At 37.9% G+C, this 24,769-nt stretch overlaps 1 protein-coding gene across 2 annotated transcripts; it reads left to right on the top strand.

The window, feature by feature from the left end:
* The first annotated feature begins 223 nt into the window (after positions 1-223).
* THAP12 (THAP domain containing 12) lies at positions 224-23,669 on the top strand. 2 transcript variants are annotated; one of them, XM_021704677.2, is made up of 5 exons: positions 224-405; positions 10,920-11,040; positions 14,684-14,791; positions 18,688-18,724; positions 20,793-23,669. In XM_021704677.2, exons 1-5 carry the CDS (start codon positions 317-319, stop codon positions 22,724-22,726), a joined length of 2,289 nt encoding a protein of 762 aa, XP_021560352.1. In that variant the 5' UTR covers positions 224-316; the 3' UTR covers positions 22,727-23,669. The 2 variants fall into 2 exon arrangements, with proteins under 2 accessions (XP_021560352.1, XP_021560353.1); XM_021704678.2 differs by lacking the exon at positions 224-405 and adding an exon at positions 10,310-10,358.
* Positions 23,670-24,769: the final 1,100 nt, after the last annotated feature.

The raw sequence follows: 24,769 nt of genomic DNA, 5'->3' as shown, positions 1-24,769 counted from the left end.
CGGGCGCCAGGGTGCATTGTGGGAAGGAGGCGGCAGCGTCCCGGGCGGGCGGGAGGTGCACCAGCGGCAGCGGCGGCGGCGGCGGTAAATCCTCCCGGCCGCTCACAGCACTGTGGAGCCGCGTCCCCAGCCCGGCCTCGGACCGCGGCGCCCCTCCTGCCCCTCGCGGCTTCTCGCCCGCCGCCCCTCCCCCCGGCGCGCCGGCCTTGCCGAGCCGGCCGGCCGGCCTGGCTCCCCTCCCCGGCCCCGACGGGCGGGCGGGCTGCCCTGAGGAGGCGGGGAGGGGAGGGCTGGGCCGGCCGGCGGGTGGGCGACGATGCCGAACTTCTGCGCTGCCCCCAACTGCACGAGGAAGAGTACGCAGTCGGACCTGGCCTTTTTCAGGTTCCCGCGGGATCCGGCCAGGTAAGCGGCGGGCGCGGAGCCGGCAGCCCGGGCCCATCTCCGCGGTGCGCGCTGCCAACCGCCGGCTCCGGGGCTGCGTGGGGAGTGGGCCACGGTCTTCGACCCCAGCCTCGGCCGCAGGTGGGAAACGGGCCTTGAGCAGCGGGCCGGCGGGCGCCCGGGGACCTCGGAGCACGTGCGCCAGCGGGGGCTCGGCGCGGCGGGCACCACCCGAAGGAAGAGGCAACTGGGGCGGCGCGCAGGCGGGATGAGCTGGGTACTCGCCTTGGTTAGCTTGCTGGGTGACCTCGGGCAGGTCGCTTTCCCCTCTAGGCTTTAGTTTCCTTAGCTGTCAAAAGAGGGACTTGGATTCTATGGTTGGGGTCACCAGGGCCCTTCCCTCTCCTTGCCACCACCCCCGGGGCAGTGTTTCTTTTTGGTGTCCGGTCACCTTCTTTGATCTCGTCGAGTCAGTTAATTCCTCCAGCGGATTTGTTCATGGTTCAAATTCTGGCTCAGACCGTTACTCATTGTCTCACTTGGTTATCGTGGGGATAACGAAGGGTGTGAGGTGGCGGGGGTATACGCCTGTGGGCGTGGGAATTGGTATTGAAATCTCTTCCTTGAGGTAACCCACACGCTCTGACTTATATTTAAAGAGTGACAGAGTAGGGACTGTGAAAGTCTGAGGAATTTTCCTTGGCTTCTCTTGTTGATGCGTTCATTTCAAACCAACACTTATTGTGTGCCGAGCGCTAGTGTTTGGTGCTGGAAATTCAGATGTGAGTGAGACAGTTTTGCTGCCTGCAGAAAGCTCACAGTCTGTTAAGGAGACAGATATAGAAGAAGGCGAATATAATATAGCATCCTATTTATTAGGTCCACAAATATTTATTGAAGGCCTACTATGTGCTAGGCATTGCTCTGAGCACTGGGAGTGTACAGGTGACCAAATCAAAGCCCCTGCTCTCTTGAAGTTTACATTCTAGTGGAGGAAAATAGACAAGTATGTATATACAGTATGTCACGTGGTGATAAATACTATGGAGAAAAGGCAAATGTTGGGGGGTATAATAAGGAGTAGCAGGGGAGGCACAATTGCTATTTTAAATAGGGTGATCAGAGAAGGTCTCACTGAGAAGGTGAATTTGAGCAAAGACCAAAAGTAGGTGAGCGGGCCAACCATGGAGATATCTAGAGGAAGAGCATTCTGGTCTGTGGAAACAGTAAATGCAGTCAGGGCATGCATGTTACGGGTACAGCCAGAAGTCCACGGACAGTAGAGCTGGTTTAAGGAAGGAGAGAGAGGGAAAAAATGAGAAAAGTGTGTGTGTTTGTATGCTAGGGGCGAATTGTGTAGGACATTTTAGCCCATGTAAAGCATTATGGCCTTTATTCTGAGCGAGACAGGAAGTCATCCAAGGGTTTAGAGAAGAGAGACTATACTTTAAACAGGATCACTGGCTGCTTGTTAGATTGTAGGGAAGCAAAGGTGAGAGCAGGAAGACCAGTTAAAGGCTTAATTGCAGTAATCCAGGTTAGTAGAGGAGGAGGTGGTAAACTGTTGGCATTTGAGAAACGTTTTGAAGGTGAAGCCAACAGAATCTGTTAATGGTTTAGATGTAGGGTGGTAAGAGAAAAGGGGAAGTCAAGAATAACTCTTAAGGTTTTTTTAACCTGAGTATTTACTGAGCTATGGAAGACTGGGAGGAGCAGGTTGGTGTAGACATATTAAAAGTTTGGTTTGGGACATGTGAAGTTTGAAGAGTTTAATAAATGTTCAGGAATATCCAGAAATGAACTCAAAATGGCTCATATTTAGATCAGTAACCTAAATATTTTAGAGCTAAAACCATAAAGAGATAGTCTGGAATTTAGAGACTTTCAGACTAGAGATTTTAAATATGGGTGTTCTCAGTTTATAGAGGGTATTTAAAGTCATGCTCTGGGGTAAGTAAAGCGGAGTAGATCTGAGGGTTGAGCCCTGGGTCATTCCTGGTGTTTAAAGTTCAGGGAGGTGAGGATGAACTAGCTCGGAAGAGTGAGGAGTAGCTGTTGGGTTCTATGGGAGCAGGGAAGGGGAACATCTGAATCTGACTGGGCCTTATCCCATTACGCATTATCTTCCTTTTACCCAAATTTTAGCCCAAGGGCAATCTTGAGAGTATATTTCACTTGCGTAATAAGGGCAACATTAGTTGATTCTGGACACAAGTCATTTGTGTCCGTATAGTGTAGTGAATGCTCTTTTCGTTACACTCCTTAGAGGGGAGGGTGTATGACCTATAGGGGTGTACAGTCTCAAATTTGGAAGAAATTTTTAGATCTAGTGTAATCTGTCCCCTTTGAGAATCTAACATAAGGACCTTACTTGAGAAAAGACAGACACAATTTTGCATTCCATTATCAAGGTATTTATGGACCCTTTAGGGCCTGGTGCATTCCTAACAGGTGGGCCTTTGCTAAAGACTGTTCTCTGCTTTGTGAAGGGGCACTTCAAGATTTTGGACATCTTTGGCTGTTGTTTCTTTCTTGTACTGAGTGGGAATATGCCTCCCTATAATTTATGCTTTGGAGGTCCTAGTTATGTTCCTACAGTCACACCGAGCAAATCTGTGCCATTTTCTATGTCAGAATTCTTTGGATATTTCAAGACCAAATTATGAACTTTTGTTTTAAACATTTTTATTGAGATACAATTCACACACCATACAATTCACCCATTTAAAATGTGTATTAAGTGCACTTTAATATACATTATACAGTATTAATGTATATTCAGTATATATTACATTATTAATTTTTAAACATTTTGGTAAGATATAAAATTTGCCATTTTAACCATTTTTAAGTGTATAATTCAGTGGCATTAATTACATTCACACTGTTGTGCAGCCAATCCCTTTCAAAAGCTTTTTCATTACCCCAAGCAAAAACTGTAACCATTAAGCAGTAACTCCTTCCCTCCCCCCTACCCCGCCCCACCCGCTTTCAGTCTCCATGAATTTGTGTGTTCTGTATACTTCATGTAAATGGAATCATACAGTTGTCCTTTATATCTGGTTTATTTTAGTTAACATCATGTCTTCAAGATCCTAACTTTTTATCCAAACCAAATCTCCTCATACTAAGGATTTCAAATTCTTCTGTATTTGACAGTTTCTTCTTTACGGTGCCGAGAATTAATTATAATAACGAAGTAGTTTTCAGAAGTGTGTATTGAATTAATAACAGTATTTTAAGGGTTATTAATTATAATATTTTTTTTCTGTAAATGAGTTGTAGGGAAGGTTGATAAAAGGTGACATTGCCAACCTATCCTTGAAAAGTTAACTAATACTGTTAACTAAAAATAAAGATAGTATATTTAATGCTATTAAATAGTACATTTCCTTTTTGTTATATTTGTAAATTCCATGGACACTTTTATAAACAGCTATTTGAAGTAATTTAAAATTCAAAAGTGTAGTTAATAAAGGGCACAGTGCAGAATTTCAAAATATGGTACCTTTTATTGGTTCAGAAAAAGTGGCATTAATGTGCTTTTTATTTCTTATTATTAATTTTAATTTTAGTTTTTTTAATTGAAATATAGTTGACAAAGTTCAACATTAGTTTCAGGTGTACAACGTAGTGATTCAGTAAGTCTATACGTTATGCCATGCTCACCACAAGTGTAGCTACCATCTGTCACCATATAGTGCTGTTATACCATCGACTATATTCCCTGTGCTGTGCCTTTTATCCCCATTACTTATTCTTTCTTCTTTTTTTTTAACTATAAAATAATTGAATCAACTCACTTTAGGGCAGTGGTAGGGAGGTCATAGATTACCTAAAATTAAAGTTTAAAGAAAAAAAAAAAACTGCCTAAATCTGGATCGCCCCAGGATGGCTTGACTAATGCCAAGGCTTGGCAGGAACCTGGGGGCAGCTCATCCCCAGATGAGGTGAAGGTACAAGTAGAGCTAATGAATTGCTCCTATTAGAGTGAGGTGGGCAATTGAAGCCCTCTTCTTCCTTCTCAGGCAGTTAGTTCTAACTCACCCCTCAGGTGGTGAGGTCTTCCAAGGTTCTTTTGGCAATTTAGTCAAAGTTAATTGAGAATTGATGTACTCTGCCTTGTAAAATGTAAAACAGTGTTTTTTGGGGCACTCATGAAGGTCCCCCAAGACCCTTTCAAGGAGTCCACAAGGTAAAAATTATTTCCTAATAACACTGACGTTATTTGCCTTTTTCACACTTGTTCTTTCAGGAGTGTGCACTGGAGTTTCTGAGGAGCTCCATAACATGGTAACATCATTGCTCTGATAAGTTGTCTGTTAATATTTTCTAAAATTTTCTAAGTATGATTGTACAGATGGTGGTGTCTGGTAGACATTTTCTCAGAAATGAACGAAAGCCTGCCACTTCAAGGGAAACAATTGACATTCAAGCAAAAGTTAGAATTTTGGAAAATTTATATGCACCACTTCAAGCTTGACAACTCTGTAAGACTTTTCTGTTGAGATTGATGGTGATATTGATAAATGTGACTTTTTTAAATTATTTTTTTTAAAGATTTTATTTATTTATTTGAGAGAGAGAATGAGAGAGAGAGAGAGAGCATGAGAAGGGGGAGGGTCAGAGGGAGAAGCAGACTCCCTGCTGAGCGGGGAGCCCAATGCGGGACTCGATCCCGGGACTCCAGGATCATGACCTGAGCCGAAGGCAGTGGCTTAACCAACTGAGCCACCCAGGCGCCCCAATAAATGTGACTTTTTAAATAAATTGTATAATGGTGGTTTGCATAACTGACTGAACTGATATTTTCCAGATTGACCAATTCATAATTTTACAAAGACATGCACAGATAAAAGCCCTATTCAAAGTATAAGATACACCAGCAGATTTCAATGTAATAGAGTGAAAAAGCTCATTGATCTGGTTTCAGATTCCACATCGCAACTCATCTTTAAGAAACCACCACTTGTGGAGTTTTGGTGTAGTATTAAAGAATATCCATAGTAATGTGGGTAAGGGAGGAATATTTTAATTACCTTTTTTAACTGCATAGCAGTGTGAGGCCAGATTTTCTTCATGTACTTTAACCAAAACCACATACGGCAGCAGATTAAATACAAAAACAGATGTGAGAATCTAGCATTAAAGAGATTTGCAAAGATGGAAAACAGTGCCATTCTTTTTACTAAATGTTTTTTGTTTTGGAAAATGCAGTTATTTTTCATTAAAATATTACCTATATTAACATAATGGGATTTTGAGTTTTAATGAATTAATAAATATGTTTTAAATGTATTTGGTTTTAATTTCTATAATGATAAATATTGATAAACAAAGCTCTTTGGGTCCTCACTAAGAGTGTAAAAAGACTGTGAAGTTTGAGAATCACATCTATAAAATATGATCTTTTTTTTTTTTTAAGATTTTATTTATTTATTTGAGAGAGAGAGTGAGAGAGAGAAAGAGCACAAGAGGGGGGAGCGGGAGAGGGAGAAGCAGACTCCCTGCTGAGCAGGGAGCCTGATGCGGGACTCGATCCCGGGACTCCAGGATCATGACCTGAGCCGAAGGCAGTCGCTTAACCAACTGAGCCACCCAGGCGCCCTATAAAATATGATCTTAAAGTGCTTTCATATCTCATTTAATCCTCCAACCAATGCTGTGAGTTGTAATGATAATACTTTTTATAGAATACTTCATATTCTCTGTGCCAGTCAGTGGTCTATGTGTTTTATGTACATTATTTCATTTAACCCTCGCAGTAGGTTTTGAGATAGTCCCTGCTTTCAGATGAACAAAGCAGGCACAGAGAAATTAATGTCCTCAAAGTCCCATAGAAACATGATATAGGATAAAATATGTAATATTACCAAAACTTATTTGACCATGAAACTTTTTTTATTTTAATGGAACAGTTGATTAGTGTGCCTTGAAATATGTTCTTGAAAATGCTGCAAGTAGGAGACCATCAAAGGGAAAAATAAATAAAAAGGCTAAATAATACTGAAAGGGTGATTAAAATGATAGAAAATGACAACTGGATTTGGCAGGATTGAAATCATTCGTAATCTTGAGCAGTTTCGTTGGAAAAGAGATAAAGCAGAAGCCTCCTTGGAATTGTTGGAGGAAAGAATGTGAGATAAAGTGGAGACAGGGAAAATGGGCTCTAATTTTGCTATGCAGAGGGTCCAGGTAAATGGAATTTTTTAGAAGGGAGATACTAGGGCATGTTTATACTAATGGTCATAATACAGTAGGATAAATAAAGGATGTTGAGAGACCATATACAGAGAGGAAGGGGAGTCTTTCCTATGTGTGTGTGTGTATACATAGTCATACACATATGTATACACATCTGAATCAGGAAAAGTTTCCTTCAAGAAATGACGTTTGAGGGGCAACTGGGTGACTCAGTCTGTTAAGTGTCTGCCTTCGGCTCAGGTCATCGATCCCAGGGTCCTGGGATCGAGCCCCGTGAGCCCCATGTCAGGCTCCCTGCTCACTGGGGAGTCTGCTTCTCCCTCTCCCCCCACTGTGCTCTCTCATGCGTGCTCAGTCTCTCTCGAATAAATAAATAAAATCGTAAAAAACAAAAAAACAAAAACATTTACTCTGCAGCATGGAGAAGGGGTTAGGGAAAGGCAAAAGACCAGTTGAAGCTGGATGGATTCGGAGAATCATTCCACTCTGCTAAGGGAAAAGGCTACAGAGTCTGGAGTACAGGGCACAGAACAATGACAGTGAGAGCTAGGAGAGGGGAGACAGTGGTCAATTTGAGAGATAATTATGTATATCCTTAAAAGCATTTAAGTATATATACATAATATATATATATACACATGTACATGTACACACATGTATGTAAAAAGCTTGTAATCATATATAACTTTTATAACTTTATTGGTATAAAATGTATATACACAGGCAATCACAACTCATTAAGTGTTGTGTGGCTTGTTGGATTTTTAGGGTGACCTGTCCATGAAACTTTCGCCCAGATTAAAAAAAAAAAAAAAAAAAAGAATATTACTAAGATCCCAAACTCCCTCTCCCTTGAGGCCCTCCCAGTCATTATGCCACTATCCCTAGTGAGAGCCACTGTCCTACTTGATACAATTAGATTAGTTGGTTATTGAGAATGAGGGACACAGTGAGGGAATCTTTTATTGATACATGACATACATAGAAAAGAGTGTAAAATTAGTAGTCTAGACTTGATGAATTTTTATGAAATGAATACCCAGGTAACGTTTGAGGTATAGAACATGTTTCTACCTAGAAAAGCCCATTAGAGATCCAGTGCCCAAAGTGTTTATTGCGATGTAGTCACATAGACACTCTCTGCCAAGCATATGTTAAAATTCTAGACTCCCAGAAGGGAGGCAGATGTTCAGTATAAATCATATTGTTCAAAAAAATAAATCATGTTGTTTGCACAGTCTAAGTACAATGAGCCACCTTATCAGTTAGGGAAAGTTTTATGTCAATATAGGGAACTGTTAACCAAGTTTCTTCCAGGCACCAGGCAAAAGGCCATCCTTACAAGCAGGCCTTTCTAACGATAGCAATCTCAGGCCTCCTGTATTAACTTTTTTTCTGCATAATCACCGTAGATTAGTTTTGCCTATTTTTTTAATGGCATCTGATTTCTTTTTTTTTTAAAGTTTATTTATTTAAGTAATCTCTACACCCAACATGGGGTTCAAACTCATAACCCGGAAATCAAGAGTTGCATGCTCTTCCAGGCGAGCCAGCCAGGTGCCCCAAGTTTTGTCTATTCTTGAACTTCTTATAAAAGGAATCATAGATGTACTCCTGGCTGATTTTACTCAGCATTACGTTTGTGGGATCTAGCTAGTTCATTCATTCCCATTGCCAAAGAGTGCCACTTTCTCATCAGCATTTGGTATTATCTCTTTTACATTGTGGTCATTCTTGAAGGTATGTAGTAATATTTTATTATAGTTTTAATGAGTATGTCCCTGATGACTAATGAGATTGAGCCCTTTTTTTTTCCATGAACGTTTTTTTCATGTGTATTGGCCATCTGGATAACCTTTTTCTTGTAAGTTACTTATTCAGATCTCTGGCCCATTTTTATATTGGGTTCTCTGGTTTATCTGTGGGAGTTCTAAATACATATTTTGGATAGAATCTATTGTTGGATATATGTATTGCAGATACCTTCTTCCATTTTATAGGTTGTCTTTTCACTCTTCAGTGGGTTCTCTTAATGAAGAAAAGTTATTAACTTTAAAGTAGCCAAATTAATTCATCTTTTGCTCTAGAGCTTGTGCTTTCTTTTGCCTTCTTTAAGATATCTTTGTCTATGCCAAGGTAATGGAGATAGTCTCCTGTGTTATCTTTTAGAAGCTTATTGTTTTACCTTCCATATTTAGATCTGTAGTGCACTTGGTACTTATTTTTGTGCACATGGTGTGAAAGTAGGAGTCAAGATTAATTTTTTTCAGGGCGCCTGGGTGGCTCAGTTGGTTAAGCGACTGCCTTCGGATCAGGTCATGATCCTGGAGTCCCGGGATCGAGTCCCACATCGGACTCCCTGCTCAGCAGGGAGTCTTCTTCTCCCTCTGACCCTCTTCCCTCTCCTGCTCTCTGTCTCTCATTCTCTCTCTCTCAAATAAATAAATAAAATCTTAAAAAAAAAAAAAAGATTAATTTTTTTCATATGGCCATCGAATTGACTCAGCACTGTGTATTGAGAAAAACTTTGTCCATAGCTCTCCGTTTTGTTTCATTGTTTATCCTGTGCCAGTACCACACACTCTTACTAAGCTTTATAATAAGTTTTAATATCTGATAGTGTAAGTCAGCTTATTTTTTTCAAGATTATTTTGATATTGGTCCTTTGAATTTCTATATAAAAAGTTTTAGAATTATCTTGTCATTTCTCCCTTTCTCTCTCTCCTTTTCACACATACACACAAAGAGACATGCACAAAAGAACTTTTTGGGATTTTGATTATATTGAATCAGTAAATCAATTTGAGGAGAATTAATATCTTTAGAATTCAGTGTACCAGTCCATGAACTTGTATATCCCTCCATTTATTAAAGTTATTTTAAATCTTTTTCAATTAGAGGGTCTTGCACATCTTTCACTAGATTTACTTCTAGGCATTCATATGGCAGACATAGATGTAGTTATTTGGGCTATCTGCCCAATCTATTCTTGATTGAATCTGAATGCTTGTGGTACCAGAAAGCTGTCTCAACTTAGTTCAGAGATAATAAAGATAGTAGTATTGTGTACGGAAGGTCTTCAGAGAGCTAAGAATTAAAAAACAAACAGCTGTAGCAGTATGGCAAATTATTTTTTAGTGAGACAGTTTCTGTACTAAATATTTGGATGTTGAAACATGAAATGTTTATGAAATCATAGTGCACAACTGTGTAAAAATATTAAAATATGGACATCTTAGGAATCATTACTGTGCAGTAATACTTCTTGGTTGAATGAAATGCTGTACAATTTAGGTGTGGTTTTAGTTTCAGTTAGATAATCAACATTTCACCATGGTTTTACATATTGAGAGTAGAAAGAATTAAGTGTCAGCGTGTGTGTGTGTGTGTGTGTGTGGAGGGGTGAACTGTAATATTAAGACAGAATATACTATGATGCGATTGTAGAGTGAATTATGTTTTCAAATTTGTGGCTATGACAGCATTTTTATTCCTAGAAACTTGAGGAATGAAGGAAAGAAAGATCTAGTTGTAAGCTTTAGCAAATTACTTAACATTTCTGTGCCTTCATTTCTTCATCTGCATACAGGGGATAACGTACCCTTTTGTAAAGGACTTAAAACAGTGTCTGGCTCATAGTAAGTGCTTAGTATGCATTGTCATCATTGTTGTCATTATTATTATTTATTTTTCTGCAGATCTGTAAACACCAAGAGGGCATGGACTTTGTCTTGTTCATTATCTTCCACACCTTCTGTGTACTAGATTGTGTAGGTACAATCCCTGCAGTCATGGAGCTTGTAATCTAGTCTGTACATATTGTAGATAATAAATCATGTTTATAATAAGGCAAATGAACACAGGCATCATGCTCCTGTAAGAAACTCTCATGATTTATAGAACATCTATTTACTGATTTTTTGCAGTGTTGTTTTATATCCTTGTTTAAGTTGAAATCCTGAGGGGAATGTTAGGCCGTGGTCTCATGGTTGTGCAACTTTTTGCTTGAACTACTGATAATTAAGTCCTCTCTGGTGGTAGGATGTCCTGGGAATTGAAAGACTCAGATTTAAATTCTAGTTTTACTGCAGATTTTGTGCATGACTCTGAGCGAGTTACTTCTTAACCTTGTCTGTAATTGAATGTACTAAATGATATCTAAGATTTCTTCTAGCTCTCATTTTGTTATCAGTCAGCTTTTCCAAACTACGTTCTGCAGGGAGAGGAGAGCAGGAATCCATTGTCTATAATATATATTTGCCTTATAGCTGAATGCTGAAATAAAAATGTTGAGCTCATATTTCATAATTGTATTTTGGTTTTATTTATAGATGCCAGAAGTGGGTGGAGAATTGTAGGAGAGCAGACTTAGAAGATAAAACACCTGATCAACTAAATAAACATTATCGATTATGTGCCAAACACTTTGAGACCTCTATGATCTGTAGAACTGTAAGTAATAGAAGGGCTTGAGTTGTTGTTTTCTCTCTCACTCAGTATCTGGTTGGAAATGTAAATATTTAATAATGCTGGAGTGTATCCTTGGACCCCACCACTTTTTTCAAAGTTGAAGACAAATTCGGAGCTAATTGGTATTCTTTTGTTCTTAAAAACCCTGGATTTTTTTTAACCCCCCCTGTTTCTGATGCCCCCGTCCTACTCACCAGAGGTTGCCACTTTTACATTGCTTAATGCAGCCTTCAGAAAATTTTGGATATTAAAGTGTTTGTTTAAGGTAGAGGTTGTGTTTTTATTTGGAGCAACTTCTCCAGAGCTTTTTTTATGAGTGAAATCTTCATTGAGAAATGGAGCTCTTTGTTTTCATGTTTCCATATGTACTGTTAGAACCAACCCTTAATTTTTATGTGCAAGTTACAAGAAGCAAATCATATATTTAATGTGAAAAAAAATTTCCATCAGTAATTTTCAATTTCATATCAAGACCTGGGTCTCTCACCCTTGCTACTGTTAACTGTGTGAATTTGGCCATGTCACTTTCCCTTTCTGGGCCCCAAATTCTAATAAGGAGATTAAACCACATAATTCCTGAGATCTTAAGATTTTTAACCCTCTGTGATTCTGTTGTTGCTGTGACTTGTAAGAGACACAAATAGGGCAGATTTGATCGAAATGAAGCAGACTTGAAACACTTTAAAAATTAGTTAGGAAGACAGTTTTGTAAATAATATATTCTTGTTTAGGTATAACTAATGTATCATCTCAGATATTGGGATAGACATAAACTTGATTTGAAGATACACTATATATTGTTATGCAGCAATTTATTTTGATATTTTTTTCAGATACATTTTGCAGAGGCATCAGAAAACTAAAGAATGATTGGGTTATTTTATTTCTCAAAATTAATTGAAGCAGATACTTGTGAAGTCATTGGGAGGTGAGCCAATTCCGGTTCAACAGTTTAATCACAAATATTTGAGGGATATTTTTGCCTTGCTTTGTTAAGAGGGTAATAATGATCAACCAAAATAAGGGATTTCATATGTTTAAAAGGCAAACTATTTTTATGTTCTTGACATTAAGTAAAAATATCCCAAATTATTTTAAATATACAAGCCATATGCATTTTTATTTTAGTAATAAATATGGTCTATTTATTAGACAATTCCAGTAAGATTAATATGAGAAATGTAAAATTATAGTTCACTCATATTCTTGTTTAGTCAGAGCATAGGACAGAAAGATGAGCTATTTTTGCTTTTTAAATTTCCACATGATTCTTCAGTCTTGAATAAGTTAATGCAAATACGAGAAGATGTTCTTTCTACACATGTAGAAGAAGATACTCCTATTAAAAACCGGCTTATATGATATCTATATCCAAATGTTTGAGAGTTTTGACTTTATTAGTTTGGCATTGAAGGTTTCATCAGTAAACATTCATGGCTACTTCACCCAAAGCCAAATACTATCTTTGATGCTAGAGTAAAATCACTGCTTTATGCTCAAACCTTAGTTCAGCAGTTAAAGATTAAATCTTGATACTGAGTTAAAACTGTCATGCACGTAAATTGAATATAGCTCTTTTTTGCATGTGAACTTATAAATCAGTATTTATAAAAAGTAACATGTTTTTAATTCATGTTCTGTTTTTTGGTCTGTAATATCTTTATAGCAAATTAATTTGATTCGAATTTAAGAAATGCATTAAGAATGTTTTATCCCTCCTCTCCTTATTTAATAATTGGTAAGATATCAAGAGTTGACTGTGTATGTTGTGACATGTTTGTTTGCTAAGCAGGAAAGATGCGGTGTTTGGGGTACAGTATCGTTTTTGCTCCCTTCAGTGATTGTGTCCCTAATCAATCTCTGATTGAAAATTCCTAGTAGACTCAGGATAATTGGCCCAGCACTAGAAGCTGAGTGTCATTAAGAAATAGATTAAAAAAAAAAAGTTTTCTTCTTTCTGTTTTCTATGAGGCATAGGGTTGAACTGGAAAATATTGAATCTGAATAGAAATACTTCCCAAATGTGTTTAGCAACTCTTGAAATAAAACCCAAGATAGTGTGTTCCCTTTAGTTACATATTTTTTTCTTCATATCATCCTAACCTTCCTTCCCTGGGTGAAAAAAATATAGTTGTTATTTTTGTTTGGCATATACTTTGAACATGCTTTAATAGTCAGCTTTGAAACAATCACTGTTCCTGAGAAAGCTTTTTAAAAAGAAGAGTGTTTGTCTTAATCAGTGCAGACCTGTGAAGAAATTAAAGGCACTGTTTCCTTGGACTAGCTGAGGGGAATGTATGCAGTTATTCATCTGTTACTCTTCCTGTTAATAAACTTCTTGTCCCTACCTGACCTCTGGGTTGGCTATTGAAGACTGTCAACATCTAAGTATGCATCCAGCTTCTAGCCAGGTTGGATTAGGTTAACAGGAATTAGAATAGAGAATAGTCATCCTTCAGTGATAAGAACATTAGAATTAGAAATTTAGAAATACCTAGTTCAGTGTTTGCAGAAGTCCAATTAGGTATATCACGGTTATGAATGAATTCAAGTGGCACATGAGTCAATTTTTATTTTAGGAGTTTCAACAGTATGTGTTAAAAAATATAACTAGCTAGGGGCGCCTGGGTTGCCCAGTCATTAAGCATCTGCCTTCGGCTCAGGTCGTGATCCCGGGGTCCTGGGATCGAGCCCCACATCGGGCTCCCTGCTCCGCGGGAAGCCTGCTTCTCCCTCTCCCACTCCCCCTGCTTGTGCTCCCTCTCTCACTGTCACTCTGTCAAATAAATAAGTAAAATCTTTAAAAAGATATATATATTAATTTATATAATTATAAATTATAATTTATAAATTATTTATAATAATATTTGATATTATTGATATTGATCAATATCATCAAAATCATGATTTTGTAGTTTGTATTGCCTAAGACAATTCTAACTCATTAAAAATGAGTGGATTATATAAAAGTGCAGATAATGGTATGCAAGTATTATCATTAGTATATGAATAATTTCATTTTGGGAAATATTGGTCTAGTTCAATACTTGAATTTTATTCAGAAGAGGAAACTGAGGTCCAAAAAGGGAAAATACTTGGCTAGGATCTCATAGTGAGTAACTGGTAGAGTTCGGACTAGTTCCTAGGTCTCCTGGGTCCCACACAGTCCAATATTATTTCACTATACCTGATGCTTCTCAGTAATAGTAGTGAAAGTGGAGTGAACAACAGGTAAAGAAAGGAAGAATTATTAAGAACACACAAAGCAATAGATGGAGAAACTTTTGTGCCTACTGTAGATTTGGTGGGCTCATGGAAGGGCAGAACAGACAAAGTCACTGGGAGGATGAATTAGAAGTATATATGCAAGATGCAAATACATTTTATTTTTTATGTCTACCGTCAGTTCCGTTCCTTTTTGAAAATAGATTGCCAGAAGGGCAAAGACAAAAATTGAGTTAGAAATAATAAGCTAATCTGGATTGACATCATCTTTCTGCACGTCTCTACACTTTAGAGCTGGAGTTGAAGGAGTACTGGGGAAGTCATTAACATAGCATTTTCTTTATGTGTAATAATACATTCTTACAGACTGTTTCTGAATTAACACATTTTTCTTTTTCAGAGTCCTTATAGGACAGTTCTTCGAGATAATGCAATACCAACAATATTTGATCTTACCAGTCATTTGAACAATCCACATAGTAGACACAGAAAACGAATAAAAGAATTGGTATGTCAGTGTGCTTTTGGCTTTCCCACCCCCCCATAATACTGTGACATCAAATATAGATGCATTCATGTTAAAATTGAACCCAAGTTACTCTCTATTTCAAAGGTAGCATGGGAAGTGAATGCTGTGGTTATTGAAGTAGCATGGATGTGAGATGATCAGTTCTTAAATTGGAAAGTCTTTCTCAAATTTAGCCCATTGATACTCATTGACTTGGGGCAAAATATGCTTTCAGTTATAGACCACTAGCACATTCCCTTCCTGGGAAGAAAAAAAAACAAAAAACACTACCTTTTCTTTTATAGTAAGGAAAGTGGAGCTGAGGGATATTTCCAGAATTCAGCACAAAGGGATAAAGAAAGGGAAAGTATAAAAGTTAAGACATGGATACTTTTACCTAGAAGTAATGGTTCTAGCACTATTAAGTACTGACAGGGTTAGAAAAAACTTTTAAATCTCTGTATATGGCATCATTTATACATGTTTTTATATTCCTTTGATACTCTTTAGTTCTAATGATTGAAACCTACCTGTTTTTTTGTTGACATTAGGTGAACAGCATTAAATTGCTGAGACTCCCCAGTCCATGACTTTCTGTCATTGTTGCCACCAGCAAGACCTTTATTTTTTTTTTCTTCCTCCTTCCACTATTGCCATTCCCATTTCCTCTCCTCCTTTTGCTAGTGTATTTAATATTTTTCATTTCATTCTGCCTCCTATGTGCTTTTTAAAGCAACATTTATCTAATTTTCTTCATTTTTTCTGTTTCTGTGTTTACCTTTCATATTTACATCTTTGATCCGTTTGGAGTTTGTATGTCTTTATTACCATAGCTTTATAATGTATCTTACTTTCAAATACAGGGATTTCTTAACTCTTCTTTTTCAAAATTGTCTTAGCTATTTGTGGACCTTTATCCCACCAGATGAATTTGAGAATTCTTTTGTCTTATATAAATTGTATGGGGATTTTCATCATGAATGTTTTGAATTACCATCTTTGCAATATTAATTAGACCTATCCATAAACAGAAAAAAACGGCTATCAAGTAATAGCAATCATTGACAAAACTAAATACTAGTTCTTTGAAAACACTATTAAAATACTTTTAGGGGCACCTGGGTGGCTCAGTCGTTAAGCGTCTGCCTTTGGCTCAGGTCATGATCTCAGCGTCCTGGGATCGAGCCCCTAGTCAGGCTCCCTGCTCAGTGGGGAGTCTGCTTCTCCCTCTGCCCCCGCCCCAGCTCGTGCTCTCTCAGATAAATAAATAGAATCTTTAAAATAAATTAAAAATTAAAAAACTTTTAAGAATGCATAAAGTAAAAAATTTGAAATAACTTCAGGGTTTTTGCTGCAGTTCTTTAAAAGAGAACAATATGTATATTCTTCCTTAAATTACTTCCTAAATACACTGTGGTTATTGTTGGTATAGATTATGTATTCTGGTTGGGATTGTTTCTAGCAATTTTGAAGACCCCTTTTTATTAATCCTAATAGTCCACCAAGTTTTCTATGTAGTTGATTGTATCATCCTCCAAATTTGCCTCTTCTTCCAATCCTTATAATTTAAAATTTTTCTGTTGCCTGTGTTACTGTTTAGTAACTACAGTTACTACACCCCTAAGAGTGCTGTGTTGAACAGTCTCAGGAATGTCACAGCTGGTACATTTGTCTTGTTGCATTAAGTGTGACATTTGTTGTTGATATTGTTAGATAATTTTTATCAAGTTAAGGAAATTCCTTTTATTCTCTTTTAGTCCTCATATTCAAAATTTTTATCATAACTTGTTGAACTTATCAGAAGATTTCACTGCATCTGTTGAGTAGAAAAGTTCACGATTTTTTTTAAGGCAGTCAATGACATTGATGGGTTTTCTGATGTTGAACCGTCTTTGCATTCCTGTGATGAACCCTAATTGATTGCAGTATATCTTCATTTGTTTGATTTAGTTGGTTAATATTTTATTTAGGATTTTGCATTTATCATTTTAAGTGTTGTCCTGTAATTTTCTTTTTTCTTGTACTCCTATTATCCAGTTATGGTATCAAGGTTCTATTAGCCTTATAAAATTAGTTGGATAGCTTTCCTTTTTTTCTCTCTTAATTTTTCTAGAGAAACTTGTATAAGGTGTATACCATCTGCCCTTGAAAGTTAAACCATAAAACCATCAGAGGGCTTGGGGTGTGTGAGGGAATATTTTAATTGCCATTTTGATTTATTTATTGGTTTTCTCTTCTTGTGTTTCATTTGTTTTCAAGAGTTCATGAACTGCATCTAGGATTTTGGAATGCTTGTTTTTTTCTGACCCTAAGATTATTTTAATAGTCTTTGCAAAGAAATAGTAGTTACTTTTATTAATGATTGCTGTACGTGTGAGCTATTTTATCGGTTTCTTCTTGATTTGAGGGATTTACTTTTTAGCTCTTTTTCTGGCTTCTTGAATGTTTAGCTCATATTTATGTATATTCAAGGCTGTAAATGTCTTAAGTGTGTTTTAGCTGTATCCCACAATTTTAGACATGTAATGCTTTCATTGATTAGCTAGAAGTGTTTTGTAATCCCCTATTTCTTTAACATAGGATTATTTTTCTTTTTAGTTTCCAGGCATGGGTTTATTTTTTAAAATCATATTGTAGTTTTTATTTGGAGTGTTATTATTAAGTGATACATAGAGGATATATACAGTCTGTGTGATACTGATTCTTTCTAGTTTTTGCATCTGTTATTGCTATTGAAGTATGATGCTAGCCTGATTCTTGCTTCTTTTTAGATGATCTGCTTTTCTCACTCAAAGTCTTTAGTTTTTTTCCTTTATATTTGACATTTTAAATTTTGCTAAACTGGGTCTAGATGGTTTTTTTAATTATCTGGATTTACATCTTTAAGTTCTGCGAAATCCTCAGTTTTTATTTCTTCATGCATTTCTTTCCCTCTATTTATTTATTTGTTTTTCTGGGACTTCTCATAGATGAATGCTGACACTCCACAACAGTCCTCCACATCAGCGTTCTTCTTAGTAATATGTACCAGGGCTGAGGCACTCGGCCACTTCCCACCCTGTAGCTTATCATTTCCCTGTATTCCGCCCCTTGGGAACCTCAGATACCTCACTGCAGACATACTCTTCCAGATCTGCCATCCTTGCAACTGCAGCTCACAGGATAAGGAGGGAATGTTCCAGATTGGCTAGCCTGTTGACATTTCTTGTTAGCAGTATCGTGTTCCCATGCTGCCTAGCAGGTACCCTGCTAACTCCATATGTCACTGGTACTGCTGCTTGCCTGCCCCAGAATAGTGATGGGGTGGCTTGTGATTTAAGCATTGTGGGGGGTTAGAGGGAGAGAAAAGGATACAACTGGGAAGTCCTTCCTCTGTCTAACCCTGTATGTGTGTGCCACTTGGCCCTCTATGCTGTGTGCATCCATTTCTCTCTTTTCCATACTGGTACTGCGTTACTCTCTGCTTCCCAGGGATTTTTTCATAGCTTTTATGTTAGGTTCTGGGATCCAACAACTCTCTCTTACATGGCATACCCCAGGATTGGATTGAGGGGGACATGATTTGTGACCCCTTGGAATGCCCATCCTATACTTTCATGCCTTTTATTAGCCAGCAAACACTTGTAACCCGAAGTTATGATGATTTAAGTATAAAGTAAGTTAAACAATGTATTCTTTGCTCTCCAGTATTTTATTATGAGCTTGGAGTCATTAGTAAATTATACTTCTGGTTTTTCTGGTCATCTCTATGTTTGAAGAATGTTTTCCTTATAAGGAATCTATGCTCTTGAAGGAATTAAATTTGAGTCAAGATATGCTTTTTACTTATGAGTCTACAGTGATGTGCTAGAGTTCAGTTTTCTTAAAGATTTTTTTTCTTTTTTCTTGTCATTTAGAGTGAAGATGAAATCAGGACACTGAAACAGAAAAAAAGTAAGTGATAGTATTAATGACTCAACTTCTGAATGCCTTTTAAAAAGGCCTTGACCTGGTAAGGACAAATAATTATGTTTTATGTCCAAAACCTGCCGTGAGAATGATGTAAGCATGTGGTAGGCATTGTCCCGTGGTCTGGAATTGTCTGTGAGACTAAAGTGTTAGTTTAGTTTCTTGATTGAGTGCTACTGTGTCATACACTTTGCCTTCTCCCCACTAGGGCTGTGCTCTTGGTGTGGTAGGAGTGGCAGGCACACAGAGTGTCCCAGGGTAGGGAAGGAGAGGCAGCGGGAAGGACAAGAGCAGAATCTTCGTCCACCCAATGTGTGGTGCATAATAAGTTCTTGATACATTTTTAAGGAATAAATGCTGTGGGAACCTTAGCCTAATAGAGAGTAGGAGTCAGAAGCCTTTCTGCAGGTACTGATAGCTGACCTCTGTCACCAAAGAATGAGGACGAGAAGTTGTTTTTGTTTTGTTTTGTTTTGTTTTGTTTTTGGCAAAACATTCATTTAATCGTGAAATGTAGACAATCAGAAATAGATGGATGTAATGGTATGAAGGAAAAGAGCATATCAAGACTCTTCCACTTTTATTAAAGGTTTTGGCGATGAGAACTTCATAAAATCTCATGAAATTCTATTTGCTATATAATAAACATCTACTTCTGAGTAGGAGACATATGCCATATTATAGCAACCATTTTAATGTGTAAAATAATTCTGAATTCTTACTATAAAAATATTTGGCTAAAATATGAAACATCTTTGCAGTAAAACTGACAATGCAACCTAAGTTAAGATTTCAGAAATGTCTCCTGGAAAAAATGGGCATGTTTTCTTTTGCCAGATAAACTCTCAACAGTGAAAGTTAAGGTGCCATAAATTAGACAGAGCTGGAAAGCAACATCATCTTAGAACAGTATGCAACATGGACTTCCCTCCTTGTCAAACAGACAACCACTTAACGACAATGACTTATTAAGTTGTTTTTGTTCTTGACAGTGATTGCTGTTATTCCTCCTTTCTTTGTCCCTTCCTACTACTGTGTTGCTATTATTATTAATATAAGTCTTTATGTCTGCTCTGTGCCAAGTCTTTATTCTAAGTGCTTTTCTTAATTGATTTAATTCTCACAGTAGTCCTGAGGTAAGTACTATTATTTTCCATCTCTGTAGATGAGGAGACCTGGAGTCAGGCAAAGGAGGAAAGAGTATTCTGTACAGAAGTAGAGTGGCTTGAAGCAGGGTGCTGGATTTGGGAAATTATACTCATTTTGTTGTTGGAGCTTCTACTGTTCCATGAAGGTTAGAAAATGAGCCTAGGGGGGACCACGGGGTCCAGGACTTGCAACATTGTGTGTATGACAGCGGGCAGGGCACCAACCTCAGAGCCTCGGTTTTCCTATCCAAATACAAAGAGATCAGGCTGATATGTCTAGTAGTCTAATATTAGCCTTAAAAATTGCCTGAATATACTCTACATTTTATTGGCTTGTAGAACTCTCCTCTTCCATATAAAAGTGTAGCTTAATTTCACAGAAACTGCATCAGCATGGACCTTGGAGCCAGCCAGGCTTGGATTTGAATTTTATCTCCATCCTTCTAACCACATCTATAACCCTGGGCAATTACTTACTTTCCTCAATTTGTCAAATGGGGTTGATAGCACCTGCCTGTAGAGGGAGTAATGTGATAAATATAAAATGCCAACACAGTGCCTCAATAAATAATAGTTCTCTTCCTTTTCTTTTTTCTGAGGGCACAGACTGTTACTGCTCTGTGTATGTTTTATGTGATGTGCCTTGTTAAGTTTGTAAGAAATCATTTCTCTCTTACAGCATTTACGTGTAGGATTAAAATATATCTGTATATGGTTTTTTGTCTCCTCTAGAGTGTGTCTTATTGTAACCTCTGTATCCTAGTCTGTGGTCCAGTAGGTGCCTGGTGAATGTTGAATGGATGAGTTTGTGAATTTTAAATATTTAACCAGTCAAAAATATAAATTTTTGTTGTTTGTATGGTTCCTCATGAGCCTGTTTATAAAATTAATTCTTTGTTTTCCAGTTGATGAAACTTCTGAACAGGAACCAAAACATAAAGAAATAAATAACAGCAATGCTCAGAATCCCAGTGCAGAAGAAGGGGGTGAAGAACAGGATGAAGACATTTTACCTTTAACCCTTGAAGAGAAAGAAAACAAGGAATACTTAAAATCTTTATTTGAAATTTTGATTCTTATGGGAAAACAAAACATCCCTCTGGATGGGCATGAAACTGATGAAATCCCAGAGGGTCTGTTTACTCCGGATAACTTCCAAGCACTGCTGGAGTGCCGGATAAATTCTGGTGAAGAGGTTCTGAGAAAGCGCTTTGAGACAACAGCAGTTAACACATTGTTCTGCTCGAAAACACAGCAGAAACAGATGCTAGACATCTGTGAGAGCTGCATTCGGGAGGAGACCCTCAGGGAAGTGAGAGACTCCCACTTCTTTTCCATCATCACTGATGACGTAGTGGACATAGCAGGGGAAGAACACTTGCCTGTGTTGGTGAGGTTTGTTGATGAATCTCATAACCTGAGAGAGGAATTTGTGGGCTTCTTGCCTTATGAAGCTGATGCAGAAATTTTGGCTGTAAAATTTCACACTACGATAACTGAGAAGTGGGGGTTAAACATGGAGTATTGTCGTGGCCAGGCTTACATTGTGTCCAGTGGATTTTCTTCCAAAATGAAAGTCGTTGCTTCTAGACTTTTAGAGAAATATCCCCAAGCTGTCTACACACTTTGCTCTTCCTGTGCCTTAAATATATGGTTGGCAAAATCAGTGCCTGTTGTGGGAGTATCTGTTGCGTTAGGAACAATTGAGGAAGTTTGTTCTTTCTTCCATCGATCTCCACAATTGCTTTTGGAGCTTGACAATGTAATTTCTGTCCTCTTTCAGAACAATGAGGAAAAGGGTAAAGAACTGAAGGAAATCTGCCATTCTCAGTGGACAGGCAGGCATGATGCTTTTGAAATTTTAGTGGACCTCCTACAAGCACTTGTTTTATGTTTAGATGGTATAAATAGTGATACAAATATTAGATGGAATAACTATATAGCTGGTCGAGCTTTTGTACTCTGTAGTGCAGTAACAGATTTTGATTTCATCGTTACCATTGTTGTTCTTAAAAATGTTCTATCTTTTACAAGAGCCTTTGGGAAAAACCTTCAAGGGCAAACCTCTGATGTCTTCTTTGCAGCCAGTAGCTTGACTGCAGTGCTGCATTCACTAAATGAAGTGATGGAAAATATTGAAGTTTATCATGAATTTTGGTTTGAAGAAGCCACAAATTTGGCAACTAAGCTTGATGTTCAGATGAAACTCCCTGGGAAATTCCGCAGAGCCCAGCAAGGTAACCTGGAATCTCAGCTCACTTCTGAGAGTTACTATAAAGAAACTCTAAGTGTTCCAACAGTGGAACACATTATTCAGGAACTGAAAGATATATTCTCAGAACAGCACCTCAAAGCTCTTAAATGCTTATCTCTTGTACCCTCTGTCATGGGACAGCTCAAATTTAATACATCGGAGGAGCACCATGCTGACATGTACAGAAGTGACTTGCCCAATCCCGACACACTCTCAGCTGAGCTGCATTGCTGGAGAATCAAGTGGAAACACAGAGGGAAAGATATAGAGCTTCCATCCACCATTTATGAAGCCCTGCATCTACCAGACATTAAGTTTTTTCCTAATGTTTATGCATTGCTAAAAGTCCTATGTATTCTTCCTGTGATGAAGGTTGAGAATGAACGCTATGAAAATGGGCGAAAGCGTCTCAAAGCATACCTGAGGAACACTTTGACAGACCAAAGGTCAAGTAACTTGGCTTTGCTTAACATAAATTTTGATATAAAACATGATCTGGATTTAATGGTGGACACATATATCAAACTCTATACAACTAAGTCAGAGCTTCCTACAGATAACTCAGAAACCATTGAAAATACCTAAAAGACTTTTAAAGTAGGCTTTCTCTTATGTTTGATATTTGGAAAAATCTGTAAGAAATTTGAAAACATCTTACAGAAAAGCTGTCAGGTGTATGTAGGCCACTTAATCACTGAATATCTTGACCTGTCGACCTCTCATTGAGTACATTAGCCATTGATAATCTGCCAATTTAAATGGCCCCTGTTTAAACTCTCATGCTTTGGAGACATACCTGTTCCAGAAGATAGCATTGAAAGTGCCACATTACACTTCTGTGGGATCTCTGCTAATGGCACTTGGGAATTGTTTTAGTTAAGTCATTTTAGATAAAACATTTATTGTCACTGGATCCAATTGTCTGGTATTGAGTTATCAGTTCTTAGAAGATAAAGATTTTGAAGAGGTATGGGAGGAAGGAGTACATTTTATAAAATGTTACAATGAAGCTCAGAGTGACCTTTGAATAGTAGGAGTGTTAGTATGTTAAAAATCTGTAATGGACAGTTAAGGGAGTTACCAGACAGAGAGAGAGAGGAAACACGTGAGCTTGCCAGGCAAGGATTGCAGTAGAGATTTTGTCTTTATCAAATAAACTTAAAGGAACAAGTTACAGTTAAAGTTTGAATGGGAGAGCCTGCCATTGTTGTTCCACATTGGATTGTTGCTGTTTACATTCCTTTGTTGAGCCTACATCTTCATAAGCTCTTCAGCAAGTGTATGTAGAACACCTACGTCTTCATAAGCTTTTTAGCAGGTATATGTTGAACACCTCTGTTCATGGTCAAGACAGGATCAGAGGCCATGGATACTGACAACTGATTTGTCTGTTCTCCTCCTTTTCCATGACTATATCTACTGCCTCGTCTTGATTTATAAACAAAACCTGGAAAACCTACAAAAATAAGTGTTTTGTGGTTTATCTAGGAATAATACAGAAAATATTGCTGTTATTTTTGGTGAAGAAAATCAATTTTGTATAGTTTATTTCAACCTAAATAAAATGTGAATTTTGTTTAAAGTTCAGGTACATTATTTTTGGTGGGGGACAAAATGGATTCTTGTGGTAAATTCTTTTTCCAAAATATCACCTTCACAATTGAAGGTGGCTTTTTGGGGGCTTTTTTTGGGGGGGGTGGTGGCATATGTTTTACTACTTGGGGTATATAAAAGACATTTTAATTAAGAAATTTCTAAATAAGGTTTATCTAACTGATGTGTTTTAATATTATGTGCTGTATGACCCCGTTACAAATTTTCAAGGTTTGTGTAATTGTTGATAGCTAAAATGTAAACAAATTAATATAATTGCCGAGATGTCATTGAATTATTTTATGTTGGGATATGTTAGTGTTACTTGAGTTTCAGAAAACAGGATGGGGTGCATTTATAGAGTGCAGGTCTTAATGATAGCTGGCAGTGCATTTCCCTGTCAGGGACAAGGCTGGCCGATGTGTCAAATCAGGACACATTACTCATTCATGTTATGAAAAAGATAACAGAGTTTATCTTATAGCCAGAGCTCTAAGAGGTGCCTCTGTCTTTGGCAGAAAGAACTGATCAGATTCATGGTGACAGGATGACAATAAAGGAGACAGGGCTGGCCTTTTAATACCTGCTTCTAGTTTTTAGGACACTTAAGAGTGGTGTGATCTTGGGCCCCTGGGTCGGGCTCAGTCGGCTGGGCGATCTGAGTTGGGCATCGGACTCTTGATCTCAGCTCAGGTCTTGATCTCAGGGGTGTGAATTCAAGGCCTGCATTGGGGGTGGGGGGAGTGGTGTGATGTTGGTAGAATATTTGACCTGGGTGTGTTTCCTCAGCTATTAAAAAAAAACACAGGTTGCACTATGAAGAGTAGATACTTTATCATCAATTACCTATGACTGCTTAACAACATTCCAGAACTTAGTGGCTTAAAAAAAGTTTATCATTTCTCAGTTTTGTGGCTTGGTTGAATGGTTCTTTTGCTAGTGTCATATGGGCACTCTGCATTCAGCTGGCCGACTGGCTGGGGGCGGAGTGGAACAGCTGGGCCTCTGCATGTGGTCTTTTTGTCTTGGGCTTAG

This window comes from Neomonachus schauinslandi, chromosome 11 (assembly GCF_002201575.2).
Source record: "Neomonachus schauinslandi chromosome 11, ASM220157v2, whole genome shotgun sequence".
Classification (NCBI taxonomy): Eukaryota; Metazoa; Chordata; class Mammalia; order Carnivora; family Phocidae; genus Neomonachus; species Neomonachus schauinslandi.
This window is presented reverse-complemented; position numbering and strand designations above follow the sequence as displayed.